Source organism: Malaclemys terrapin, chromosome 1 (assembly GCF_027887155.1).
Source record: "Malaclemys terrapin pileata isolate rMalTer1 chromosome 1, rMalTer1.hap1, whole genome shotgun sequence".
Lineage (NCBI taxonomy): Eukaryota > Metazoa > Chordata > Testudines > Emydidae > Malaclemys > Malaclemys terrapin.
The window spans coordinates 264673303-264694639 of NC_071505.1; the positions used below are offsets into that span (position 1 = coordinate 264673303).

General features: G+C 43.0%; 1 protein-coding gene across 8 annotated transcripts in view; it reads right to left on the reverse strand.

The window, feature by feature from the left end:
* Positions 1–21337, reverse strand: part of DOCK9 (dedicator of cytokinesis 9) — a 319963-nt gene that overhangs the window by 266773 nt on the left and 31853 nt on the right. For 4 of the 8 annotated variants that reach the window (XM_054012562.1, XM_054012607.1, XM_054012555.1 and 1 more), the window contains exon 1: positions 16402–16578. The exons of the other annotated variants lie outside the window; for them this stretch is intronic. In XM_054012562.1, coding sequence (XP_053868537.1) covers positions 16402–16563 — 162 coding nt within the window. In that variant the 5' untranslated portion in view covers positions 16564–16578. Of the gene's footprint in view, positions 1–16401; positions 16579–21337 lie in introns of those variants that run through there. 8 annotated transcript variants of the gene reach the window in all.

Here is a 21337-nt window from a genome sequence, read left to right on the forward strand (position 1 = left end):
ACTTACTTGGAGCAGATACTCTGGATCCCCTGGTGCACAAAAAACTAATCAGAAACCCTCCAAAACACCAATGCCTTGGCAAAGAGACACTGGGCTCTCCTGACTAACCTAAATCTCTCATACTCCCAGGCTCTCTACCCAACAGACAAGCAGGGGTGGCAGATTTGTAGAAATTTTGGTGGTGCCCAGAACACCCCCAAACTCTGCCCCCCCCAACTCCGCCCCCACCAGCCTACGGCTCTGAGAGGGAGTTGGTTTGGGGGGAGGAGGTCTGGGGTGCAGGCCCTGGGCTCTTGAAGGGGGAGGGAGGGGTGCAGGCTCTGAGAGGGAGTTTGGGGGCTGGGAGGGTGGGGGTTCAAACTCTGGGAGGGGGTGCAGCGCTTACCTGGGGCTCCTAGGCAGGGCAAGCCGGGGGGCCTCCGTGTGCTGCTACCCCCAGGCACTGCTCCCACAGCTTCCTATTGACTGCAGGGGTGCTTGGGACAGGACACAGACCCACCCCATCCAGGGGCCGCAGGGAGGGGCCAGCAGCCATGTGGAACGAGCAGGCAGGTAGCCACTCAGCTCCACTGCGCTGCCCGTGGTGAGTGGGGGCCCCAGGCTGTTTTAAATGGCCTGGGGGAAATGGGGGGGACAGACACCCGGGGCGGAAGGCAGGGCCAAGAGAGACCAGTGCTGGAGCTGGGCCGGTGGTACTGGGAACCAGGAATATTCCTGGTGCCCAGGCACCACAGGCCCATAGAACTTGCAGCCCATGCAGACAAGTATTCACCTATTCTCAGTCCTTCACATGGATGTCTCCTTCCCACTCCCAAAAGACTTGCTCACCATGCATGCCCACGCACATCTGATTCCTTGATGAATAACAGCACACCATGGGGAATGGGGATTAGCAGGGATGTAGAGAATATGAGACTCTCATATGGGGACTTTGAGGAAGGATGGGCAACTTTGAAGAGCAGAAGAATGACAGTATTAGAGTAAGGACCATCATGAGGCACAGGAATTGATAACTAAACTTCTTCCTAGACCCAGTCCCATAATCTGGGTCTGGGTGAAAAAGGTCACTAACTATTATTACCCAGCCAGTGTCAATATCACCAACTTCCATGGCTATAATTACATCCATCAATTTTTCTTTATTGAGATGTATCAGACTAAACTACAATGAATTAGAAACAACAACACTGGAGATTTTTAAGAGCAAGTTAGAAAAATACCTGTTAGGGATAGTCTAGGTTAGGGTTACCATTCGTCCGGATTTACCCGGACATGTCCTCCTTTTGTGTGCTAAAAATAGCGTCCGGGGGGAATTTGTAAAGCACTCACAATGTCCGGGATTTCCCCCTCCCCCGGCAGAGCGAGCGGCTGGGAGGGCTGCAGGAAAGTCCCGGGCTGGACTCCGGAGCAGCTTCCTCCTCCCACCCCCCCCCCTCCCTGCATTCTGAGCCGGCCGGCAGCTCCTCCTCCTGCAGCCCGCTCCGGCAACCCTGTGCAGGGCCAGGGACCGGGTTTTGTGTTGTGCAGGGGAGCTCAGCCATGTGTCCGGCTGGCACAGAGCCCAACACCCTGTTCTGAGCAGCAGGGTAAGGGGGGGCAGGAGAAGGGACAGGGAGGTTCTGGAGGGGACAGTCAAGAAACGGGGGGGGCTTTTGGAGGGGAGTGGAGAAAGTTTGGGGCAGTCAGGGTACAGGTAGGGGGTAGGGTCCTGGGGGGCAGTTGGGGGGGGGTCTTAGGAGGGGGCAGTTAGGGGACAAGGAACAGGGAGTCTTAGGTAGGGGGTGGGGTTCTGGAGGGCAGTTAGGAGCAGGGGTCCCAGGAGGGGGCAGTCAGGGGACAAGGAGCGGGGGGTAGGGGGCTGGGAGTTCTGGGGGGGAGCTGTCAGGGGGCAGGAGTGGGGAGAGGGATCGGAGCAGTCAGGGGACAGGGAGCAGAGGGGTTTAGATGGGTTGGGAGTTCTGGGGGGGGCTGTCAGGGGGTGGGGAGTGGTTGGATGGGGCGTGGGAGTCCCAGGGGTCTGTCTGGGGGTGGGGGTGTGGATAAGGGTTGGGGCAGTCAGGGGACAAGAGGCAAGGAGGCTTAGATAGGGAGTGGAGTCCCGGGGGGCAGTTAGGGGCAGGGGTCCCAGGAGGGGGCAGTCAGGGGACAAGGAACCGGGGGAGGGTTGGGGGTTCTGGGGGGGCGGGAAGTGGGAGGGGCAGGGGCGGGGCTAGGGCGGGGCTCCTCCCGTCCTCTTTTTTGCTTGTTGAAATATGGTAACCCTAGTCTAGGTAATACTTAGTCCTGCCATGAGGGGACTGGACTTTGAGATATCGTAAGTGCATACGCATGCAAGACTGGAGTTTCTTTGCACACTAGTCTCTGAAGAACCACACACACTCCTTGTGCCTCCTCTTGCTCCCATATGACGGCACGAACAGTGTGATGGCCATAACCCTCCCTCAGTTCCGCTGCAGTTCAAAGCCCATGTTAGCGGAGGACTCCAAAAAGCAGGGATGTAGGGAGGGTCTACACTGACTACATCATCTACAAGAACCACAGTCACATCAGGGTACGTAACATTCTCTCTGAGCATGCTACTGTAGGTCACCAGCAAAACAAAGTGCTCCCTGCATGGTAGGAGTCCAGCCATATCAAACAACTGTAGCATTGCCCTCCCAAAACACACACACACGCGCACACACTCTCGGCTGCCATGTCAAAGTCAGAATGTTTAACAGAAATAGGTGGAGTCACTCCACAGCCTTCCACATCTGAGACTGGAATGTTCCTGTGGCAGGCAGTAGATGCAGCCTGTATCCTGGTGGAGTATCTCAATGTTTGGAGGAAGAGCCTTGCCAGCCAGGTGATAGCAGGTGTGCCAGAAACGGCCATAAAGAAGTGAGGAGACAATTAAAAAGCCCTGGCCCTATTAACGTAACGTAGCACAGCTTTGGCAAAATCCAGTGTGTGCCGTTTCCTCATTCCAAGCATCAAGTGCAGCTCAAGGAAGAAAACTGGCAAGGTTATCAACTGGCTCAAGTGAAAGTCCAAGAGGACCTTCAGGTGGAACTTGGGGTGTAATCTTAACACCACCTTGTCCCTATGGCTGGATTGCTTTGTACATCCTTCAATGAGAGCTTGGAGCTCAATGACTCCAAGCTGAAACGATGGCCACCAAAAAGACCATCTTGATGGTAAGGTGATGTACTTAGCATTTGGTCAGTGGTTCAGAGGAGACATGAGACGCAAGAAGACAAAGTTGAGATCCCACAAGGGAGTCAGGTCTGTAACCAAAGGGTAAGTATGAAAGAGGCATGTAAGGAATTTTGATACTAATGGATGTGAGAAAATTGAGTGACTATACCAGGCAACGACATGCCAATATTGCTGCAAGGTGGTCTTAAGAGTAAAGGCCAGTTCAGCATGTTGTCAAGAATCTTCACTATCAGTGCCTCTACTGGATCTGTTTTGGCCTGCTTATATGTAAAAAAAATTTCCATTTGTAGGAGAAAGTCTTCCTGGTGGAAGATGTCTTCCTTCGGATAACAATTTTCTGAATCTATAGGGCACAGTCTATTGATAGCACTCAACCAGCCAACATCCAAGCCATAAGGCATAACATCGGATTTTGGTTCTAGGATATTATGGGATGACTGAGCAGACCAGATGGTGTAGAGGAGATTGCATGGACCTCACTAGTAGGCCTGGTAGCCAAAACGGTCACGGACAGTAAGAAGCTATCAGGATGATCAGAGTTCTATCCTGTTTGATCTTGCATACTATTTTGGGGATCAAGGACGTCTGAGAACACCAAAGGAAAGCAGCATCTGGTAATGAGTCCAAACTCACACCTCCTGTTAAACAGAACATGTCTTTCACAAATCACACCAAATGCATCTATCACAGCAGTCCCTCAGTGACACAATATTAGCTCTGTGACAGACCATTTCAATGACCATTCGCGACTGGTCACTGCATACCTACTTAAAATGTCTTCTATGTCATTCCTGGACACTGGCAGGTGTAAAGCCATCTGACTTCCTGGCAAAGAGGATGATCAATTGTCGTCTTTTTTGTTTCTACTGTGCATTAATAAAATTTGGACCGCCAAATCTTAATAAAGAAAATAGGAAGGAGCACAAACTCTGGCAAGTAAAATGTAAAAGTATAATTAGGCAGGCCAACAAAGAATTTGAAGTAACTTGCTAAATATGCAAGAACTAACAGTAAAATCGTTTTCAAGTACATCAGAAGCAGGAAGTCTGCCAAACAGGCAGTGGGGGCTACTAGATGACAAATGTATTAAAAGAGCATTCAAGGAAGGCCAGGCCATTGCAGAGGCGCAAAATTAATGCTTTTGCATCAGTCTTCACTGCAGAGGATGTGGGGGAGATACTCCACATCACAGCTATTTTTTCTGGGCAACAAAACTGAAGTAGTGTCCCAAACTGATGTGTCAATAGAAGTTTTAGAACAAACTCAAACTAAATGGTATTAAGTGACAAGGTCCAGATGGTATTCACACAAGAGTTATGAAAGAACTCAAATGTGAAACTGCAGAACTACTAATGGTAGCATTTAACATCACTGAAATCAGTCTCTAAACCAGATGACTGGAATATAGTTAACATAACACCGATTTTAAAAAAGGGATCCAGAGGAGATCATGGCAGTTACAGGCCAGAGAGCCTAACTTCAGTACCGGCCAAATTGGTAGAAACTATAGAAAGAACAGAGTTATCAGACACATATATAAACATGATTTGTTGGAGAAGTGTTGAGACGTTGCACTCTATAATGCTTTATCGAAATATGCTTATGAATGTAAATATGACATAACTGGAATATGTTTTATGCTATATGCCATGCAACATATCTTTGCAAAGGTTATGTTCTACTGAAAGTATTCATCCTATTTGTATGCATGTATCATTTTTATATCTGAAGCTGTAAGCGTTGGCTCTATGCTTGTATTTAAAGTGTTTGCTGTAGGAAGCACATAAGACAGATTTGGTCAACATAGTGTGAAGGGGTTATTCAAGTAATTGGGAGTATTTTAACAATAAACATTGAAAGACACCAATCCACATCTGAGCTTTCCTGGGAAAGTTCAAACTAACATGTAAACAATGGCGTTGACCAGTAAAGAACTGAGTCATGCATGGACATGTGACTTGCCCATGTGACTCCAAAATTCCATCTTGTAGCTGTGATTCTGCATAGGAGAACACAAGGGGTTTCCACCCACAAGAGAGATTATATAAGGCCCTGGGAAACCCCTCCATTTTGTCTTCAGCTGGCCTCTCCACCCCAAAGAGATGCCTGAAAGAAACTGGAACAAAGGACAGTAATTACAGGGGTGTGAGTGATTGCTGGACCCAGACTAGGAAGAAGTCTAGTCTGTAAAAGCAGTTTATTGGAACATCTCTGAGGGTGAGATTTACCTGCATTTAGTTTCTTACTGTATTAGGCTTAGACTTGCGTGTTTTATTTTATTTTGCTTGGTAACTTATTTCGTTCTGTGTTATTATTTGGAACCACTTAAATCCTACTTTTTATATTTAATAAAATCACTTTTTACTTATTAATTAACCCAGAACAAGTCATTAATTCCTGGGGGGAGCAAACAGCTGTGCATATATCTCTATCAGTGTTATAGAGGGCAAACAATTTATGAGTTTACCCTGTATAAGCTTATACAGATTAAAAACTGATTTATTTGGGGTTTGGATCCCATTGGGAACTGGGTATCTGAGTGTTGGAGACAGGAGCACTTCTTAAGCTGTTTTCAGTTAAGCCTGCAGCTTTTAGGGGACATGGTTCAGACCTGGGCTTGTGTTTGTAGCAGGCTAGTGTGTCTGGCTCAACAGGCAAGATACTGAAGTTCCAAGCTTCCAGGGAAAACAGGCTCAAAGGTAGTCCCAGCACATCAGGTGAAGTCCCAAGGGGGTTTTTGTGATCCAACCTGTCACAAAAGTGTCAACCCGGCTTTGTAAAGGGAAGTCATGCTGCACCAACCTATTCAAATTATTTGAGGGGATCAGCAAGCACATAGACAAGGGTGATACAGTTGACATCGTGTACTTGGATTTTCAGAAAGCATTTCACAGGGTCCCTCACCAAAGGCTCTTAAAGGAATCTAAGTAGCCACAGGATAAGAGGGAAGGTTCTCATGGATCAGTAATTGGTTGAAAGGTAAGAAACAAAGAGTAGGATAAATGGTCAGTTTTTACAATGAAGAGGTGAACAGCATAGTTCCCCAAGGATCCATACTAGAACCTGTCCTGTTCCACATATTTATTAATTATTTGGAAAAGAGGGTGAAACAGTGAAATGGCAACGTTTGCAGATGATACAATATCATTCAAGATAGTTAAGTCCAAAGGAGTTAGAGGGATCTCATAAAAGTGGGTGACTGGGCGATAAAACAGCAGATAAAATTCAATGCTGATAAGTGCAGAGTGATGCACCCTGGAATCCCCATTACACATTGTGACATTACACCCCATATTCTTTATGGAAATATGCTTATGATATGCATATGGCATAACTGAGATGTATTTTATGCAAGATGGGTCTTGAAAGGTAATAACTGGAAAGGTTATTGACCATGTAACAATTACAACTATGTGTATATTTGGGAGACACCCACCAGACAACAGGCTATCAGCATTGATGGGCCATTAGGAAGAAACAATAAGACTTTGATTATACTAATCTCTCCTTCCTGAGAGGCATCCTGGGATGCAGCTGTGACACTACTAGGTCAGGTCCTGTCACCTGGTACTAACCCCTTGTGACGTTACTGATATAATCTGGGACCATATAGATCATTGTTGCAAACAAGGTCCTGTAGTGGCATGCAAATCTTGTATAAAGGGGGTCAAATGGGGTGTCTAAGACAAGGTTATGGTTTACTGGTTATGATTATGCTGTCTATATGTGTGTATCAATTTTGTAGTTGAAGTTATAAATATTGGCTCTATACTGTCTGTATTTCAAACTTATGCTATGCTGCTGGGTGACATCCTAGACAAACTGGTGTTAGCTCTGCCTAGCCTGCTTGATGGCCCATTAAGGACCATCAGCTATACAATGGACCCATTGAGAGAAGGCAAATATGCCTTGAGACTCAGCAAAGTATGCAGGAACTCGCCCATGTGACTCCAGACTCCATTTTGTTGTAATTTTCCACAGTAAGAACAAAGAGGTGTTCTTACACCTGGAAAAGACTATATAAGGCTAATGCCTCATCTCCATCTTGTCTTCAATCCTGCTTCACACCTCTGGAGGAACTTTGCTACAAGCTGAAGCTTTGAACAAAGGACTGAGGACCCATCCCAGCGGGGGATGTATTCCAGAGACTTGATTTGAACCTGCAGTTTATTCTATCGCTGCTGCAAGCCTGAACCAAGAACTTTGCCATTACTGTATGTAATTGATTCCATTTAACCAATTCTAACTCTCATCTCTATCTTTTTCCTTTTATGAATAAACCTTTAGATTTTAGATTCTGAAGGATTGGCAACAGCGTGATTTGTGGGTAAGATGTGATTTGTATATTGACCTGGGTCTGGGGCTTGGTCCTTTGGGATCAGGAGAACCTTTTTCTTTTACTGGGGTATTGGTTTTCATAACCATTTGTCCCCATAACGAGTGGCACTGGTGGTAATACTGGGAAACTGGAGTGTCTAAGGAGATTGCTTGTGAGACTTGCGGTTAGCCAGTGGGGTGAGACCGAAGTCCTCTTAGTCTGGCTGGTTTGGTTTGCCTTAGAGGTGGAAAAAACCCCAGCCTTGGGCTGTAACTGCCCTATTTGAGCAATTTGTCCTGAGTTGGCACTCTCAGTTGGGTTCCGCCAGAACCGCATTGTCACACCCCTATCTTGGACTTCTAGTAATTTTCCACTAAAGGGAGGGCAAGGTCAAGACTGGGAAACAAAAGATTCCTGCCTTATGTAAATCTTATTTAAGGCTGGCAAGTAAGGCAAACAGGACTCTTCCCCGTTGCCTTCCTGCCCAAAAAGAAAGATTGCTGAAAGTACCTGAAGAGACAAAGGAACTGAGCATGGGTTGAGTACAGACTAAGACCGGAGTCTAGTCTGTAAAGAGAAATAACTGGAACTCTTAGCTACAGAAATTCAGCAATTTGCCTGAAACAACATTTAGGGTGAGAAATTATGGTACTTCTCGAAACCAGTCTCTTAAAGATCTTACGCTTAGTATGCGTGTTTTGTTTTATTTGCTTGGTAATCTGCTTTGTTCTATTTGCTAACCCTTATAATCACTTCAAATCTACCTTTTATAGTTAATAAACTTATTTCTTGTTTATAACATAATCCAGATTGTGTAATTCATATGGGGGTGGGAGGTAAGAAATTGTGAATCTCTCTCCCCACCTTGAGGGAGAGGGTGAATTTTTATGAGCTTGCGCTGTGCAGTTCTTTCTATACAGCTCAAGATAATATTATCTGGGGTATACATCTCCACAGTGGGTGTGCACATGAGTGCTGGGTGAATCCTCTTACACAGATCTGACTAAAGTCTCTGTCTGCAGCTGAGTGTGGTCTTGCCTGGGTATGTGCTGGAAAGGCACCTCTCCCTGGTGCAGCAGCTCCGGGCTGGGGCCGCAGGATAGGCGCCTCTCCCCTGGCAGGTTTGGGCCTAGCCGGACCATCCCGGATGGGGCGCCCCTCCCCCGGCCGGTCCCCAAGCAGGTTCCCTGAGCGTCTGCACAGCGTAACAAGGCTGCTGCGTGGCCATACAGCTTACAGGGAACTTAGGTGGACACTATTCTTGAATAATATCACTTTTTTAATTCCAGAATAAAGTGCCCACACAGGAAGTCATTCCAGAATAGCTATAGCCAATTGGCATAGCTATAGTGGAATAAGCCAATCAATTTCCCCCATGTAGACAAGCCCATAGTCCTTCTGACACCCCAGTGTATTCAGATGCACCAGGGACTCACAAATATTACTGTCACTGGACTTTATGCTGAAGATGACATTCAGCAGTATCTGAAGCTTATAATACTGTTGAGTTAACAGGTTATATTAAGGCATTTGGAATTAGTTGAGAATTTTACTGGGTGTAAGAATTAGGTTAGCAGATTTTTTTGATTGTTTTTAGTAGATAATCATACCTGATCCTGCTTTTGAAAAGTTATCTAATTAATCACATTCAGAGCCCAGGCATGCAGCCTTTCAAAATCCATGTATTCCCTCTCATATCTAGGGAATCCAGTATTCAAAAAAGTAAGTAATTTAGTGGTGGTCATATTAAAAATATTTTTCCACTGCAAACTGAACTGATTGAAAGCTTCTTGAATACTGATTAACCAAGTCCTTTATAGGGCCAAGTCATAGTATACAAGCTACATTAAAGGTATTTAAAATCTGAGAACTGATCTCAATGCTTTCATTACCAAGCAGCAATTTTAAAGATTAAGTACTGAACAGAACTGAAAAAAAGATTGAAACTAGCATAGCAGCACAGAAAGCAGTTCAAGCATACTGAAAATTACAGGTGTCACATTGCTTCCTGTAGTTTTCATTCTGAATATTTTTTCCAGGGCTGATTGAAATTTTACTAAATATTTTGGGTGTTTTTCTACATTTTCATATATATTGTATTCTGTGCTCTAACTGAAATAAGTGTACATTATTTTTTATTACAAATATTTGTACTGTAAAAATGATAAGAAATAGTATTTTTCAATTCACCTCATACAAGTACTGTAGTGCAATCTCTTTGTCATAAAAGTGCAGCTTACAAATGTAGAATTTTGTTACATAATTGCATTCCAAAACAATACAATGTAAAACATCAGAGCCTAGAAGTCCACTCAATCTTATTTCTTGTTCAGCCAATCTCTAAGACAAATAAGTTTGCTTACATTTACAGGAGATAATGCTGCCCTCTTATTTACAATGTCACCTGAAAGGGATAACAGGTGTTCGCATGGCACTTCTGTAGCTGGAATTGCAAGGTATTTACATGCCAGATATGCTAAACATTCATATGCCCCTTCATGCTTCAGCCATCATTCCGGAAGACATGCTTCCATGCTGATGACGCTCGAAGTGTTAATTAAATTTGTGACTGAACTCCTTCGGGGAGAATTGTATATCCCCTGCTCTGTTTTACCTGCATTCTGCCATATATTTCACATTATAGCAGTCTCGCATGATAACCCAGCACGTTATTCATGTTAAGAACACTTTCACTGCAAATTTGACAAAACGCAAAGAAGGTACCAATGTGAGATTTCTAACTTGACCCAAGTTTTAAGAATCTGAAGTGTCTTAGAAAATCTGAGAGTAACGAGGTGTGGAGCATGCTTTCAGAAGTCTTAAAAGAGCAACACTTTGATGCGGAAACCACAGAACCCGAACCACCAAGAAAGAAAATCAACCTTTTTCTGGTGGCATCGGACTCAGATAATGAAAATGAACATGCGTCGGTCTGCACTGCTTTGGACTGTTATTGAGCAGAACCCATCACCAGCATGGATGCATGTCCCCTGGAATGGCAGTTGAAGCATGAAGAGACATATGAATCTTTAGCACATCTGGCACGTAAATATCTTGCGACGCCTGCTACAACAGTGCCATAAGAATGCCTATTCTCACTTTCAGGTGACAGTGTAACCAAGAAGCGAGCAGCATTATCTCCTGCAAATGTAAACAAGCTTGTTTTTCTGAGTGATTGGCTGAACAAGAAGTAGGACTGAGTGGACTTGCAGGCTCTAAAATTTTACACTTATTTTTGAATGCAGTTTTTTTGGTGCATAATTCTACATCTGTAAGTCCAACTTTCATGATAAATAGATTGCACTAGAGTCCTTGTATTAGATGAATTTAAATTTTTGTTTTTTTACAGTGCAAATACTTGTAATTAAAAATAAAGTGAGCACTGTACACTTTGTAGTCAGAAGTTATTTTGTTGTCAAGGGATAGCAGCCCAGGTGCAGAAAGGCATTGAGACACAGGGCTTGTCTATACTTGGATGGGATTTGAGGGAAAGAAAACAGCATAGACAAGCCCATAGTTAGTAATAATAGCCAATTATTTCTTGAAGTTCTGTATTGGTATTAAGGAGGAATTCTGGAATATAGTCTAAGATTTTCCAAGTATAGATGACAGCATGGAAACAGAAATAAATCAGAGTGGAGGGAGATAAAGGGTTAAGCAAAACAAAGACTGAAAAGTGGAAAAAGGTGAGATGAGATGAAATGAAAGACATGTAGGCAATGGACACATATGAAGAACTTTAAAAGCAAAGTATCAAGTAAAATTATGTAATGCTTCCTCTTTGGCTTCTTGAAAAAAATAAAAAATGGCTTGTTTCTGTGAAGCTCAATATGAACTAAAATTAAAATTAGTGATTAATATTTAGTAAATGGACCTTTTCATTGAAGCAACTGCATTATGGAAAAAGGCAGGAAGACCCAAATTGATGAAAATCCACATTGTGATCTTTAATATTATCTGGGGTTAATTTAAAATCCCCTGGGCTAAATTATTTGTATCCATTTGGCCATGAGGCCCTACTGAGTTCTTCCTGCAGATCCTGAGCCTGGAGGCAAGACCCAAGGGGAAAGTGGTGTGCTGAAATACTCATGGCCCAAAGGGAAGAACAAGTATTTTAATATGAAGGTTGATGGCAACATGCAGAGACACTAAATCTACTCATGCAAGTAAATTTCCACCTTATCTCCAGATTACCTTAATTTTTTGTAGGCAATGGAAGAGCTGAGCCACTTCTGATTTAACACAAGGTGGAGACCTCCTGACTTCTTCAGCACCATAAATAGTAGAGAAGAGACTCCTGCAGAGTGCCCCTGGTCCAGGACTTTTAGTTACTCCCTCGCCATTTCATTGATATCCAACTATGCAAATAGAGATTTCTCCCAAAACAAAAAACACACTTCCTAAAGACTATCCGTTCATGTAAGTTTTCAAATACTGTTCATACAAGGGAATCAAAGCCCTTACTGCTTGTTCTTGCATTGGGGAGGGACCTACTAGAATCCACTGTTGTCACTGTGACAAAACTGAAGAACAGGAGTACTTGTGGCACCTTAGAGACTAACAAATTTATTGGAGCATAAGCTTTCGTGGACTACAGCCCACTTCTTCGGATGCATATAGAATGGAACATATATTGAGGAGATATATATACACACACACACAGAGAGCATAAACAGGTGGGAGTTGTCTTACCAACTCTGAGAGGCCAATTAAGTAAGAGAAAAAAAACTTTTGAAGTGATAATCAAGCTAGCCCAGTACAGACAGTTTGATAAGAAGTGTGAGAATACTTACAAGGGGAGATAGATTCAATGTTTGTAATGGCTCAGCCATTCCCAGTCCTTATTCAAACCGGAGTTGATTGTGTCTAGTACTTCTTATCAAACTGTCTGTACTGGGCTAGCTTGATTATCACTTCAAAAGTTTTTTTCTCTTAATTAATTGGCCTCTCAGAGTTGGTAAGATAACTCCCACCTGTTTATGCTCTCTGTATGTGTGTATATATATCTCCTCAATATATGTTCCATTCTATATGCATCCGAAGAAGTGGGCTGTAGTCCACGAAAGCTTATGCTCTAATAAATTTGTTAGTCTCTAAGGTGCCACAAGTACTCCTGTTCTTTTTGCAGATACAGACTAACACGGCTGCTACTCTGAAACCTGTGACAAAACTGTATCTCAGAAGTACCTGATCCACATTGAAATAACTAGAGGCAAGGAAGAGAAAGAAAAACTGCTGCAGGAGGGAGCAATGCTTCCTGGCAGTTGTCTATCAACAGCTAACGGACAGAGCTACCTAAGCCAGAGCCAAGAAGCAACAGTTTAAATTCCAGACCAGGGTTCTTTGTAGAAAGTTTTATTTCAATAATTTAATCTACAAATTAATGGGTTGGTATCTCAAGAATACTATAGACCACCCTATCTCCTAAACAAAGAAAATGGGATGGTTTGCATTTCAAACATACATCCTAGCAAACAAGTTACTCTTGAGAAAATATCCATCCATCCATCTGTTGTGATGCAAGGCGAGTAAAGGGAACAGATGATACTGTAAAGTGATGCCTTGCTAATCTCTTGTGGTCCTGCCTATCGCCTTCATGATAGGAACCCAGTAGCCTCTCCCTTCCAAACACAGCTCTTAAACATGATTCTTGAGGGGTGGAAAGTCAAATTCTTCTCCCAAAAGTAATCTGCATTTAGAGAAAATGGTACAAAATTCATTCAAACTGTGATTGAGAGATCCTAGAATTTAAAATTTAACTATTTCTTCTTGCATGAGTTTTGTAAACTAATTTATCTTTGTTGCAGAGTGAGATGCACCTCCGTCCCCTTCCTGAGTGCACCCCTCAGGTGTCAAGCTTCATGCCTTTACCTCTCCTAGGGCAGAATTATTCATTTCTCCAGCTTTTAGACCAGACACTTGGCTATTGTATTCTGTATATCAACCACGCTGCTTAACAAGCAGGTCCAACTAGTTTCAGCACCTGCTGTTCTTCCCTTCCATGACCAGTGGTATATACAGTGACCAGACAACCTTCTAAAAGAACTATTTTGTTTATTTACCAAAAATTAGAAGAAAGCATAAAATGATGAGGATTTTAAAACAAAAGAATCTACAAACATTTCTCATACCTGAGGTTTGGCATCCCCTGATTATCTAAACTAGCTAAGCTTCTTCAGACACCCATGTGGGTATTTGTGTATTGGTCTGGTTTTCCGGAACAGCTCTCCTAACAGCTACCTCCCTGCTCGGGGGTGTCCTTTTTACCCAGACAGAGGTCCTTTGTTCTTGTCAGTTCCTGGGCTTTTACCCTTCTGCACTAAAACAACTCAGTAAGCTCAGCAGGAGATCAGCACACGGCCTGCCTTCGGGATGGGCAACTGCCCAGGGTGCCATGGTTGGGGGGCACCATGCAGCAGCGCAGAGGTGAGCACTGCTGGTGTAGTGTCAGAAACTGCTCCTGGCTGGCAGGGGAGCACTACATTGGAACCACCCAAATTTTTCCCTGCTTCCTCCTAAAGCAGGACTATGGGGGGGAGGGGAAGGAGGGCAGTTATGCACAGATACTGCTCCCCCCCAAAACCTTCCTCTGTGTCGCCGTAGGGGCAGTGAAAGGTGGGAGCAAGGCGCAACACCAGGGCTCCCTGCAGCCAAGTCACTTGCCTCACAGCACAGCCCAGGTGGGGAAAGTGACTTGGCTGCAGGGAGCCCTGGTGTTACTCCTCGCTCCCCACTTCACAGCCTCCTAGGGGTGTGCGGAGGAACAGTGTTCCGGGTGGGAGCGAGCAGCAATGCCAGCTGCTCGCTCCATGCATCCAAGTCAGTTTCCCCATGGGGGCGCAGGAGGGGGGGGTACAGGGGCTAGGAGCACAGTGCAAGGGTTAAGGGCAATGGGGGGCCAACCACACCCACAGGGTCACCAAAATATAAGTTCATCTAGGGCTCCATTCTACCTAAGGCCACCCTGCAAGCCAGACACCTCAAAGACAATTGCTCTCCCACTGTTTAATAAACCTGAAGTGTTTACCATGGGGTCGTTTAACTTGAGCCACTATTTCCTTCCTGCTTGTTTCCTTACAGCCTGTTAAATTAAACCCATCTATTCATATAGTTAATATGCCAATAACTAGGTCAACATACAGTATTCAAAAATTAGATCAGCTCCATGTCTGTCACATAAATATCACCATAATTGCAACAGCAGGCAAGTAAGGTTTGTGCCTAATCTGACCCATTTATATGCCAATTTTGTAAGGCTGAATTAAACCAATATCAACTGAACCCTGGGGCAATAGCAGCTGGAACAAAAGATTACTAAATAAAGCAAAGGAATAGGTGACAATGTAAATGCAATACAAGAAATTTTCACTCTAGCTCTTAAGTTATGAAAGGTCATCCCGGCTTTATATTATTTTTTCTATTTCTCTGCACACTCACATATTTGGATTTATATAACTAATCTGAGTTAACTGAAGCTTAAGGATTTTTGTTTTTCTGGCTTTTTTTTATTTTGTACTGTTAATACTGATTTTAGTGCAAGACAAACTGTATTTTTTCCAAGTCAGCAAATACATTTTTTTAATAATGTTTAATTAGTTGTGGAATGAGACCAATGGTTCAAAAATGGCTGACAGTGAGGATCTGATTGAGGTGGTTTAAGGAAGCCATTCTTTTTATGTCAGCTTTTACTTACTTACACACACATTTTCAAAATATACAACGTAACTACTTAAGGTCGAGCATATATTTTCTAAATTACTCCATGTATTTGAGGAGAATGGTCAAAATTTTCAGCATCTATTCCTATCTTCAGAAAGCCCCTATTCCCTGCATCAGATTAAGTCTTTTGTTATAGTCAGAACGTAGGAAGAAAAAAAAGGGCCAAGGTGAGTATTAAAAAAAATAGAGACTTTAAAAAAAAAAAAAAAAAAAAAAATCAAGCATACCGTTGAATTAATTTCTACAATGCCCTGATGAAAGCATGAGCCTCCTTAACTGCAACTAGTCTCAATCTAAACACCTAAACAGACACAATAGATTCTTCAACACGAACTTGTATTAATAAATATCCCTTTAAATCTACCCTCAACACACACACACCGCTCTTCTATCCAGCTTGTCAGCAACAGAGAAGCTAAATGAGGAGTGCATGCAGCATTTAAAATAACCTTACAAATCTACCAAAAATCACTTTGTGAATTGGTCAGCCACTTCCACCCCCTTGGGTCCGGATGCAATACATCTGACGCATATGTGCGTCACCAGTCTGGGGAGTATGAAGAAGACAGTCCCACCTCAAAGCCTGTTTCCTGTGTATCAGACAACACCTAGAAAGCCTCAAAAAAAACAGAAGACATTTAGAAAGCAATTAGTTCTCCCATAAAGATTTTTCTTCTAGCATATTCTCCTACCCCTTTCACCAGTTTAGTTTACTATAGTAGTGTATTTCCTAAAAAACCCACTCCTAATAAGTTCATTTGAAAATGAATAAATTTAAACGTGCATTGGGGTTTTTCTAACATACCAATAGTCATAAGGTTTCTCTCTTTTTCCAAATATTATAGCAATCTGTCTTGGTCATTTAAAGTAAAGTAAGTTCCTTATAAGATCTAACAGCAGCAAATTGCAGTCTATGAGCACATGTAAACCCTCTATCAAGAGTCAAAGCTTCTTCAAAGCTATATCAGTAGAAATCTATAAAACATTTAAGCTTTATCTTTGTATCTACGCTTGTACACACACGTGTAATCACGACATTCCTGCAAGTGCACACAGTCTACAATATTATTAAATTCATTTTATACAATAGATATTACATACACTATCATGTGGATTTTTAATTTCACTCACTAATTAAAAACTATGTTAAACAAGTCAGTATTTACCAGGGATGAATGAATCAATAGTCCTGAATCCTCGTTGGTCAAACTGTGTGCTGTATATTCAAGGGCATTATTTTCTCCTTGATGTTTGCAAATATAAGCACAGTTTCTTTCAAAAACTGTACGAATGCCTTTAAACAGAACCACACTAGTAGTGCAACCCATTCCAAAATGTGTTGAATTTGCATTTCTAGCAATCCTGGCTCCATTTGCAGAATTTCTTCCTTTGCTCCACAGGAACAATTATCCTTTGTACCATCTTCAGGTCCAGGATCAAGTACCTCACTAAAATAAAAGCCACCAGCTACTATAATGCAAACCTGTTTAGTTAAACAGGAGACTGCCAAAAATCCAGTCTTAGAAAATAAAATAGGAGGATGATAGAAAAACAAAATGACAGCCCAGCTGTAAAATTCTCTCAAATAGGATGCTTTCACCATATGCTATTACTGTATGATACAGCTGAAAAAGTATTCCATATAGTTTAAAAATAGCTTCTGATTCCTGTTTTTCAAAGATCTTCAGAACATATCCAAGATAAAAAGAAATTGTGAAGATAGTGCTGCAGTTTCTGCTGCTAGCCACAAAGAACCCTCATCTGCTGCAAGAAAGAACTCTCCCAGAATGCTTAGCACAGAGTTCGTATTAGCAAACACTTCTTTACTTGACCTAAATATGCTTTTTGTTGTTTAATACTGCCCTTCAAAACTGATGAGGAGCAAAAAAAAGTGAAGTGAAGAAAATCATTAGACTACAGCTGCTATGGAAACACATTACTTGTTACTGTATAAACCTATTTCGAGCAAGCCTATGCCTGAACTGAGACTAGCTAGCTGATAGCTATCCACAAGGGAAAAGAAGATTGACACAGAAGTCTTTTCACTTCTCTCCTTCATATGAGAATCGGTTAGTAAGTTCCAGGGTTGCTGGAACAATTTATGCTGAGATCCACTGACCCAAACTGTAAACCCTGTATCTGATGGAAACCACTTCAAGCCAGGGGATGTTGCCACACCCCTAGTTCCAGCACCTAAGGTAAGTTCCCGTCTACAAGAAAAATGGCTGTTTAATTCTCAATGACTAAAAGTCAATAGTCATGCAAAAAAAGACCATGGCCAAATGATTATCTAGTTCTGATTAACATCCACTTCTGGAACAAAAATATAGTATGAAATTTTAAATACATGCACAAAATCCTTGGTTACATAATGCATCATATCCATGTATAGAGTCCTAATACAATTCATCATGACAGTCAACACTCCCATTCCACAACCTGTTTTGGTGTCTTTATGAATGATAATGTGAAAATGCCATTAAATGATGCTGAAAAAAATCAGAAAAGTTGTTCTTACATACTTCACCTGTTTTATGTAATTTTCACTAGTTGAAAATGCAGGCGGGTGTATTAGAAATCAAGACAAAACACACGTTGAAATGTGGAGTGACAATCTCAAAATTACTGTATGTCAGAATCAAGATCATTTTATGTTAGTCTGTGAAAAGAGCAAATGTTTTTAATTTTGAATTAAAAGCTATGGATTTTATCCTGAAACTGGAGAAAAGCTTGTAGTTTGAACAGCTGAATAAGGGACTGTTGAGGCTTTTAGCACTAGGAAGGTATAGGAGTTGCTTCTCATTTTTAGTATCTCACAGGTAGCTGAGGCTTTTGTTAACACCTGCGAGGTGGGGCTAGGAATGGGGGAGGGAGGTACACCAAGATATTCATCTTTCCCCCCCCTTTGTAGAGGCAGTTAAGGGGACTGAATTCTTATTCTACGTCTCAGCAACTAATGGTTCCCATTGCACCCAAACCAAATACCAAAAAATTACTGACACATTAGTTTGATGTTTCTGCTCAAAATTGATACAGAGTGAAATAGTTAATGTTGATATGTAAAGATATTTTTCAATTTCTCCAGCAAGTGACTCAGGTTCTGCTGAGGCCATGTTACCTGACAGACTTTTTTTTTTTTTTTTTTTTATTTATTAATATATCTAGAGCATTGTCCAGCCATGAAGCACTTCAGAGGTGGACAAGTATTATCCCCATTTCATAGATGAGCGAACTAAGGAACAGCTCTAAACCATGGTTGCTGGAGTCAATCTGAGACTGGTAATTATTAATTGTAGAGGTGGAAATCTATCTTCAGGGAGATATGCCAGGGCTGATTTGCAGTGGATCAGAGCTCCTGAGAATTCTATCATCTATGACAGAATTAGACAATTTCTTGTAGTTCATTAGAAGGTGAAATTAGGTGAATAGTTAGAGAATGTAGTTCAGGACTGTAGAAACATCCTGATGGAATTTGCTGCTGATTGGCTAATCATCTAGATATAGACAGATCTGGATTCCCACAGAAGATCTGCAGCCACTATGGCTAGGAATTTTGTGAAGACTGCTCTGGAGAGAGGAACGGTAAGGCCTTGTACTGACTGACTGGGCCCCACTGCAAATCACAGGTACATTCTGTGGGCCAGATGGATGGCAAATGTGGAAGTACACATCCTGCAACTCGAGAACCACAAACTAATTTTGAGACTGAAGGAATGGCATGATTAAAGCTAGTGTTATCATCCTGAATCTGAGACTGTGTATATATTTGTTTAGTCTCAGCTATAGGATAGGATGAAGAGCCATCCTTTTCTCTTCAGGATAAAGAAATATTGGGAAGCTGAAACCTCTTCCCCTATTCTCTAGAGGTGCTTTCTCTATGGCTCCTGGGCAGAGCACTGTAGCCACTTATTTTAGTTGGCTCTCAAGGGCCCCTGAATAGGGGCAGAAAATAGTTGGGGTAGCCATGGGTAACAACTTTTAGCTCACATGGGTCAGTTATTGCAGATCAAGCCCAGTGGAAAGGTGCAAGGCAAAAGCCAAAAGTAGGGATTGGTTCTTGAGAGGTTTTGGTATGCTCTCGATGCTCACATCAAAATGTGCTGCCTAGAAATAGGTGTAGAGAGACTGTCAAGGAAGACAATCTCCTCTTCCTGGAGTTTCTGGGGTCTTCCTCTGTGAGTAGTTGGAAGGTCTACTTTGAGAGTAGGAAGATTGCCTCTGCCGGCAGGCATTTGGTACCTGAAGGGCTTGTGGTTCAAACCTTGTGTATATATACTCATTAGGCATAATGTAGCACTAGAATCCTTGAGGAAATTTAAAGAGTTTTCTGTTCCCTCAAAAGGGAAAATCCTCAAGGGTGAACTGCACCTCCTTAGGGAGGTCTGAGGGTTGCAACCACAAAGCCCTGTGCATGAACACAGCAGTGGTCATGGACCTACAGCTACATCCGGTGCATCTATAACTGCTTGGAAGAACATCTTCGCTACTAGCTAGTCCCCCAAGATATCCTCTCTTACCTCTTACGGAACTAAGATATAAAGGGGATACATTGGAACACAATATATTTAAGACCTGGTAGTCGATGATTTGAAGCTGTAGTGACACCAACGAATATGATTTCTCACCAAACAAGTCCAATTTCTTTGGGACTACTCTTTGCATGCTTAGATTTTTCATGCATGTCTGAGATTGTGTCTGGTGTAGTATAAGCGTAACATTGTTTGAATCCTTTTGGCGGTTCTTGATAACACTAATCTGCTTTCAGGCATTGTGGTAAAGAAGCTGGAGTATGCCACAAGGTCTTAGCTAAGTCCAGGATGCAGTTGGTGGATAGAGCAATCTTGGCAGATACAGCCAAAAGTAAAACATCACAGCTTGGGGGCTTTTTCCATCTATCACTGACATTTCAGCTGTCCTGCACCATTACTAAGACCAAAACCACAGCTTTGTCTGGAGTAGACAATGAGAGGTCCCTGGGTGGGAAAGGTGAATGATCCTGAGGGATCTGCTGATAATCTCCTGATGGTGGTCTGACCAGAGATGCAGATGGAGGGCAGGATCTTACCCACTTTCTAGGAAAGGAAGAGAATTTGACTCCTTGAAGCACAGATCAGAGGTTCCCCAATAAGCCCATTATACTTGTATGGGTGGTTCAACTAAGATTGCCCAGGCCATTGTCATGCCTGTAATAGATGTGTGTGGGCCCTCTCCTGACCCTACTGGATGTGGGTGAAGATATCTGCCCAGGTGACTAATGGGGAGTCAATGTAGCTGATGACACTTCAGTAGTGGAAGGTCAGGAATATGTTCCACTGTAGACTGAAGGTTTTTTGTGCCAAGGAAGTAGCCTGGGGACAATGCAGATTCCTCTAGTAAGGAGCCAGCCAGCACACTCAATGATTTTAAGGACTGCGCTGATGTATAGGATGCCACCAGTATTGAGGACTATGTCAGGTGGTATTTCTTCAGCACCAAACCGAAAGCTGAACCTGCATAACTAGCCTTTGTAACAGGAGGAGATATATTGGGTTGTTCCTTGGAGGGCTGATGACCAAGACTCTTTGAGGGAGGACAAGGACTGGTGCCAGGAGTCATGTCTGTCCCTGTGATTGGTCCTGCCTTACCTGCTCTTCAGTGCCAGAATGCGTTAGTAGTGGTGTAAACTCTTCTTCTGACAAGTTTTTTGCTTGATACCTATTTGCCATTACTGATCTTATGGATGATGTGCCAGCTAGCATGGGGGGCACTGCCAGATGAGGATTTAACAAGTATCAGGTCTATCTTTGAGGTGGAACTTCTCTCCTCCTGGTCAGAAGCTAGCCAGATGGTTTGCTCTAGTAGGCAGAGTTTGAGACAGGTATCCCTGGATTTCAGAGAGTCTTCATGGAGAACAAGCTGCACATTGATCTAGACCAGGGGTGGGCAAACTTTTTGGCCTGAGGGTCACACTGGGGTTCCAAAACTGTATGGAGGGCCACGTAGGGAAGGCTGTGCCTCCCCAAACAACCTGGCCCCCACCCCCATCCATGCCCTGACTGCCCCCCTCAGAACACCCGACCCATCCAACTCCCTCTGCTCCTTGTCCCCTGACCCCCCCCTCCT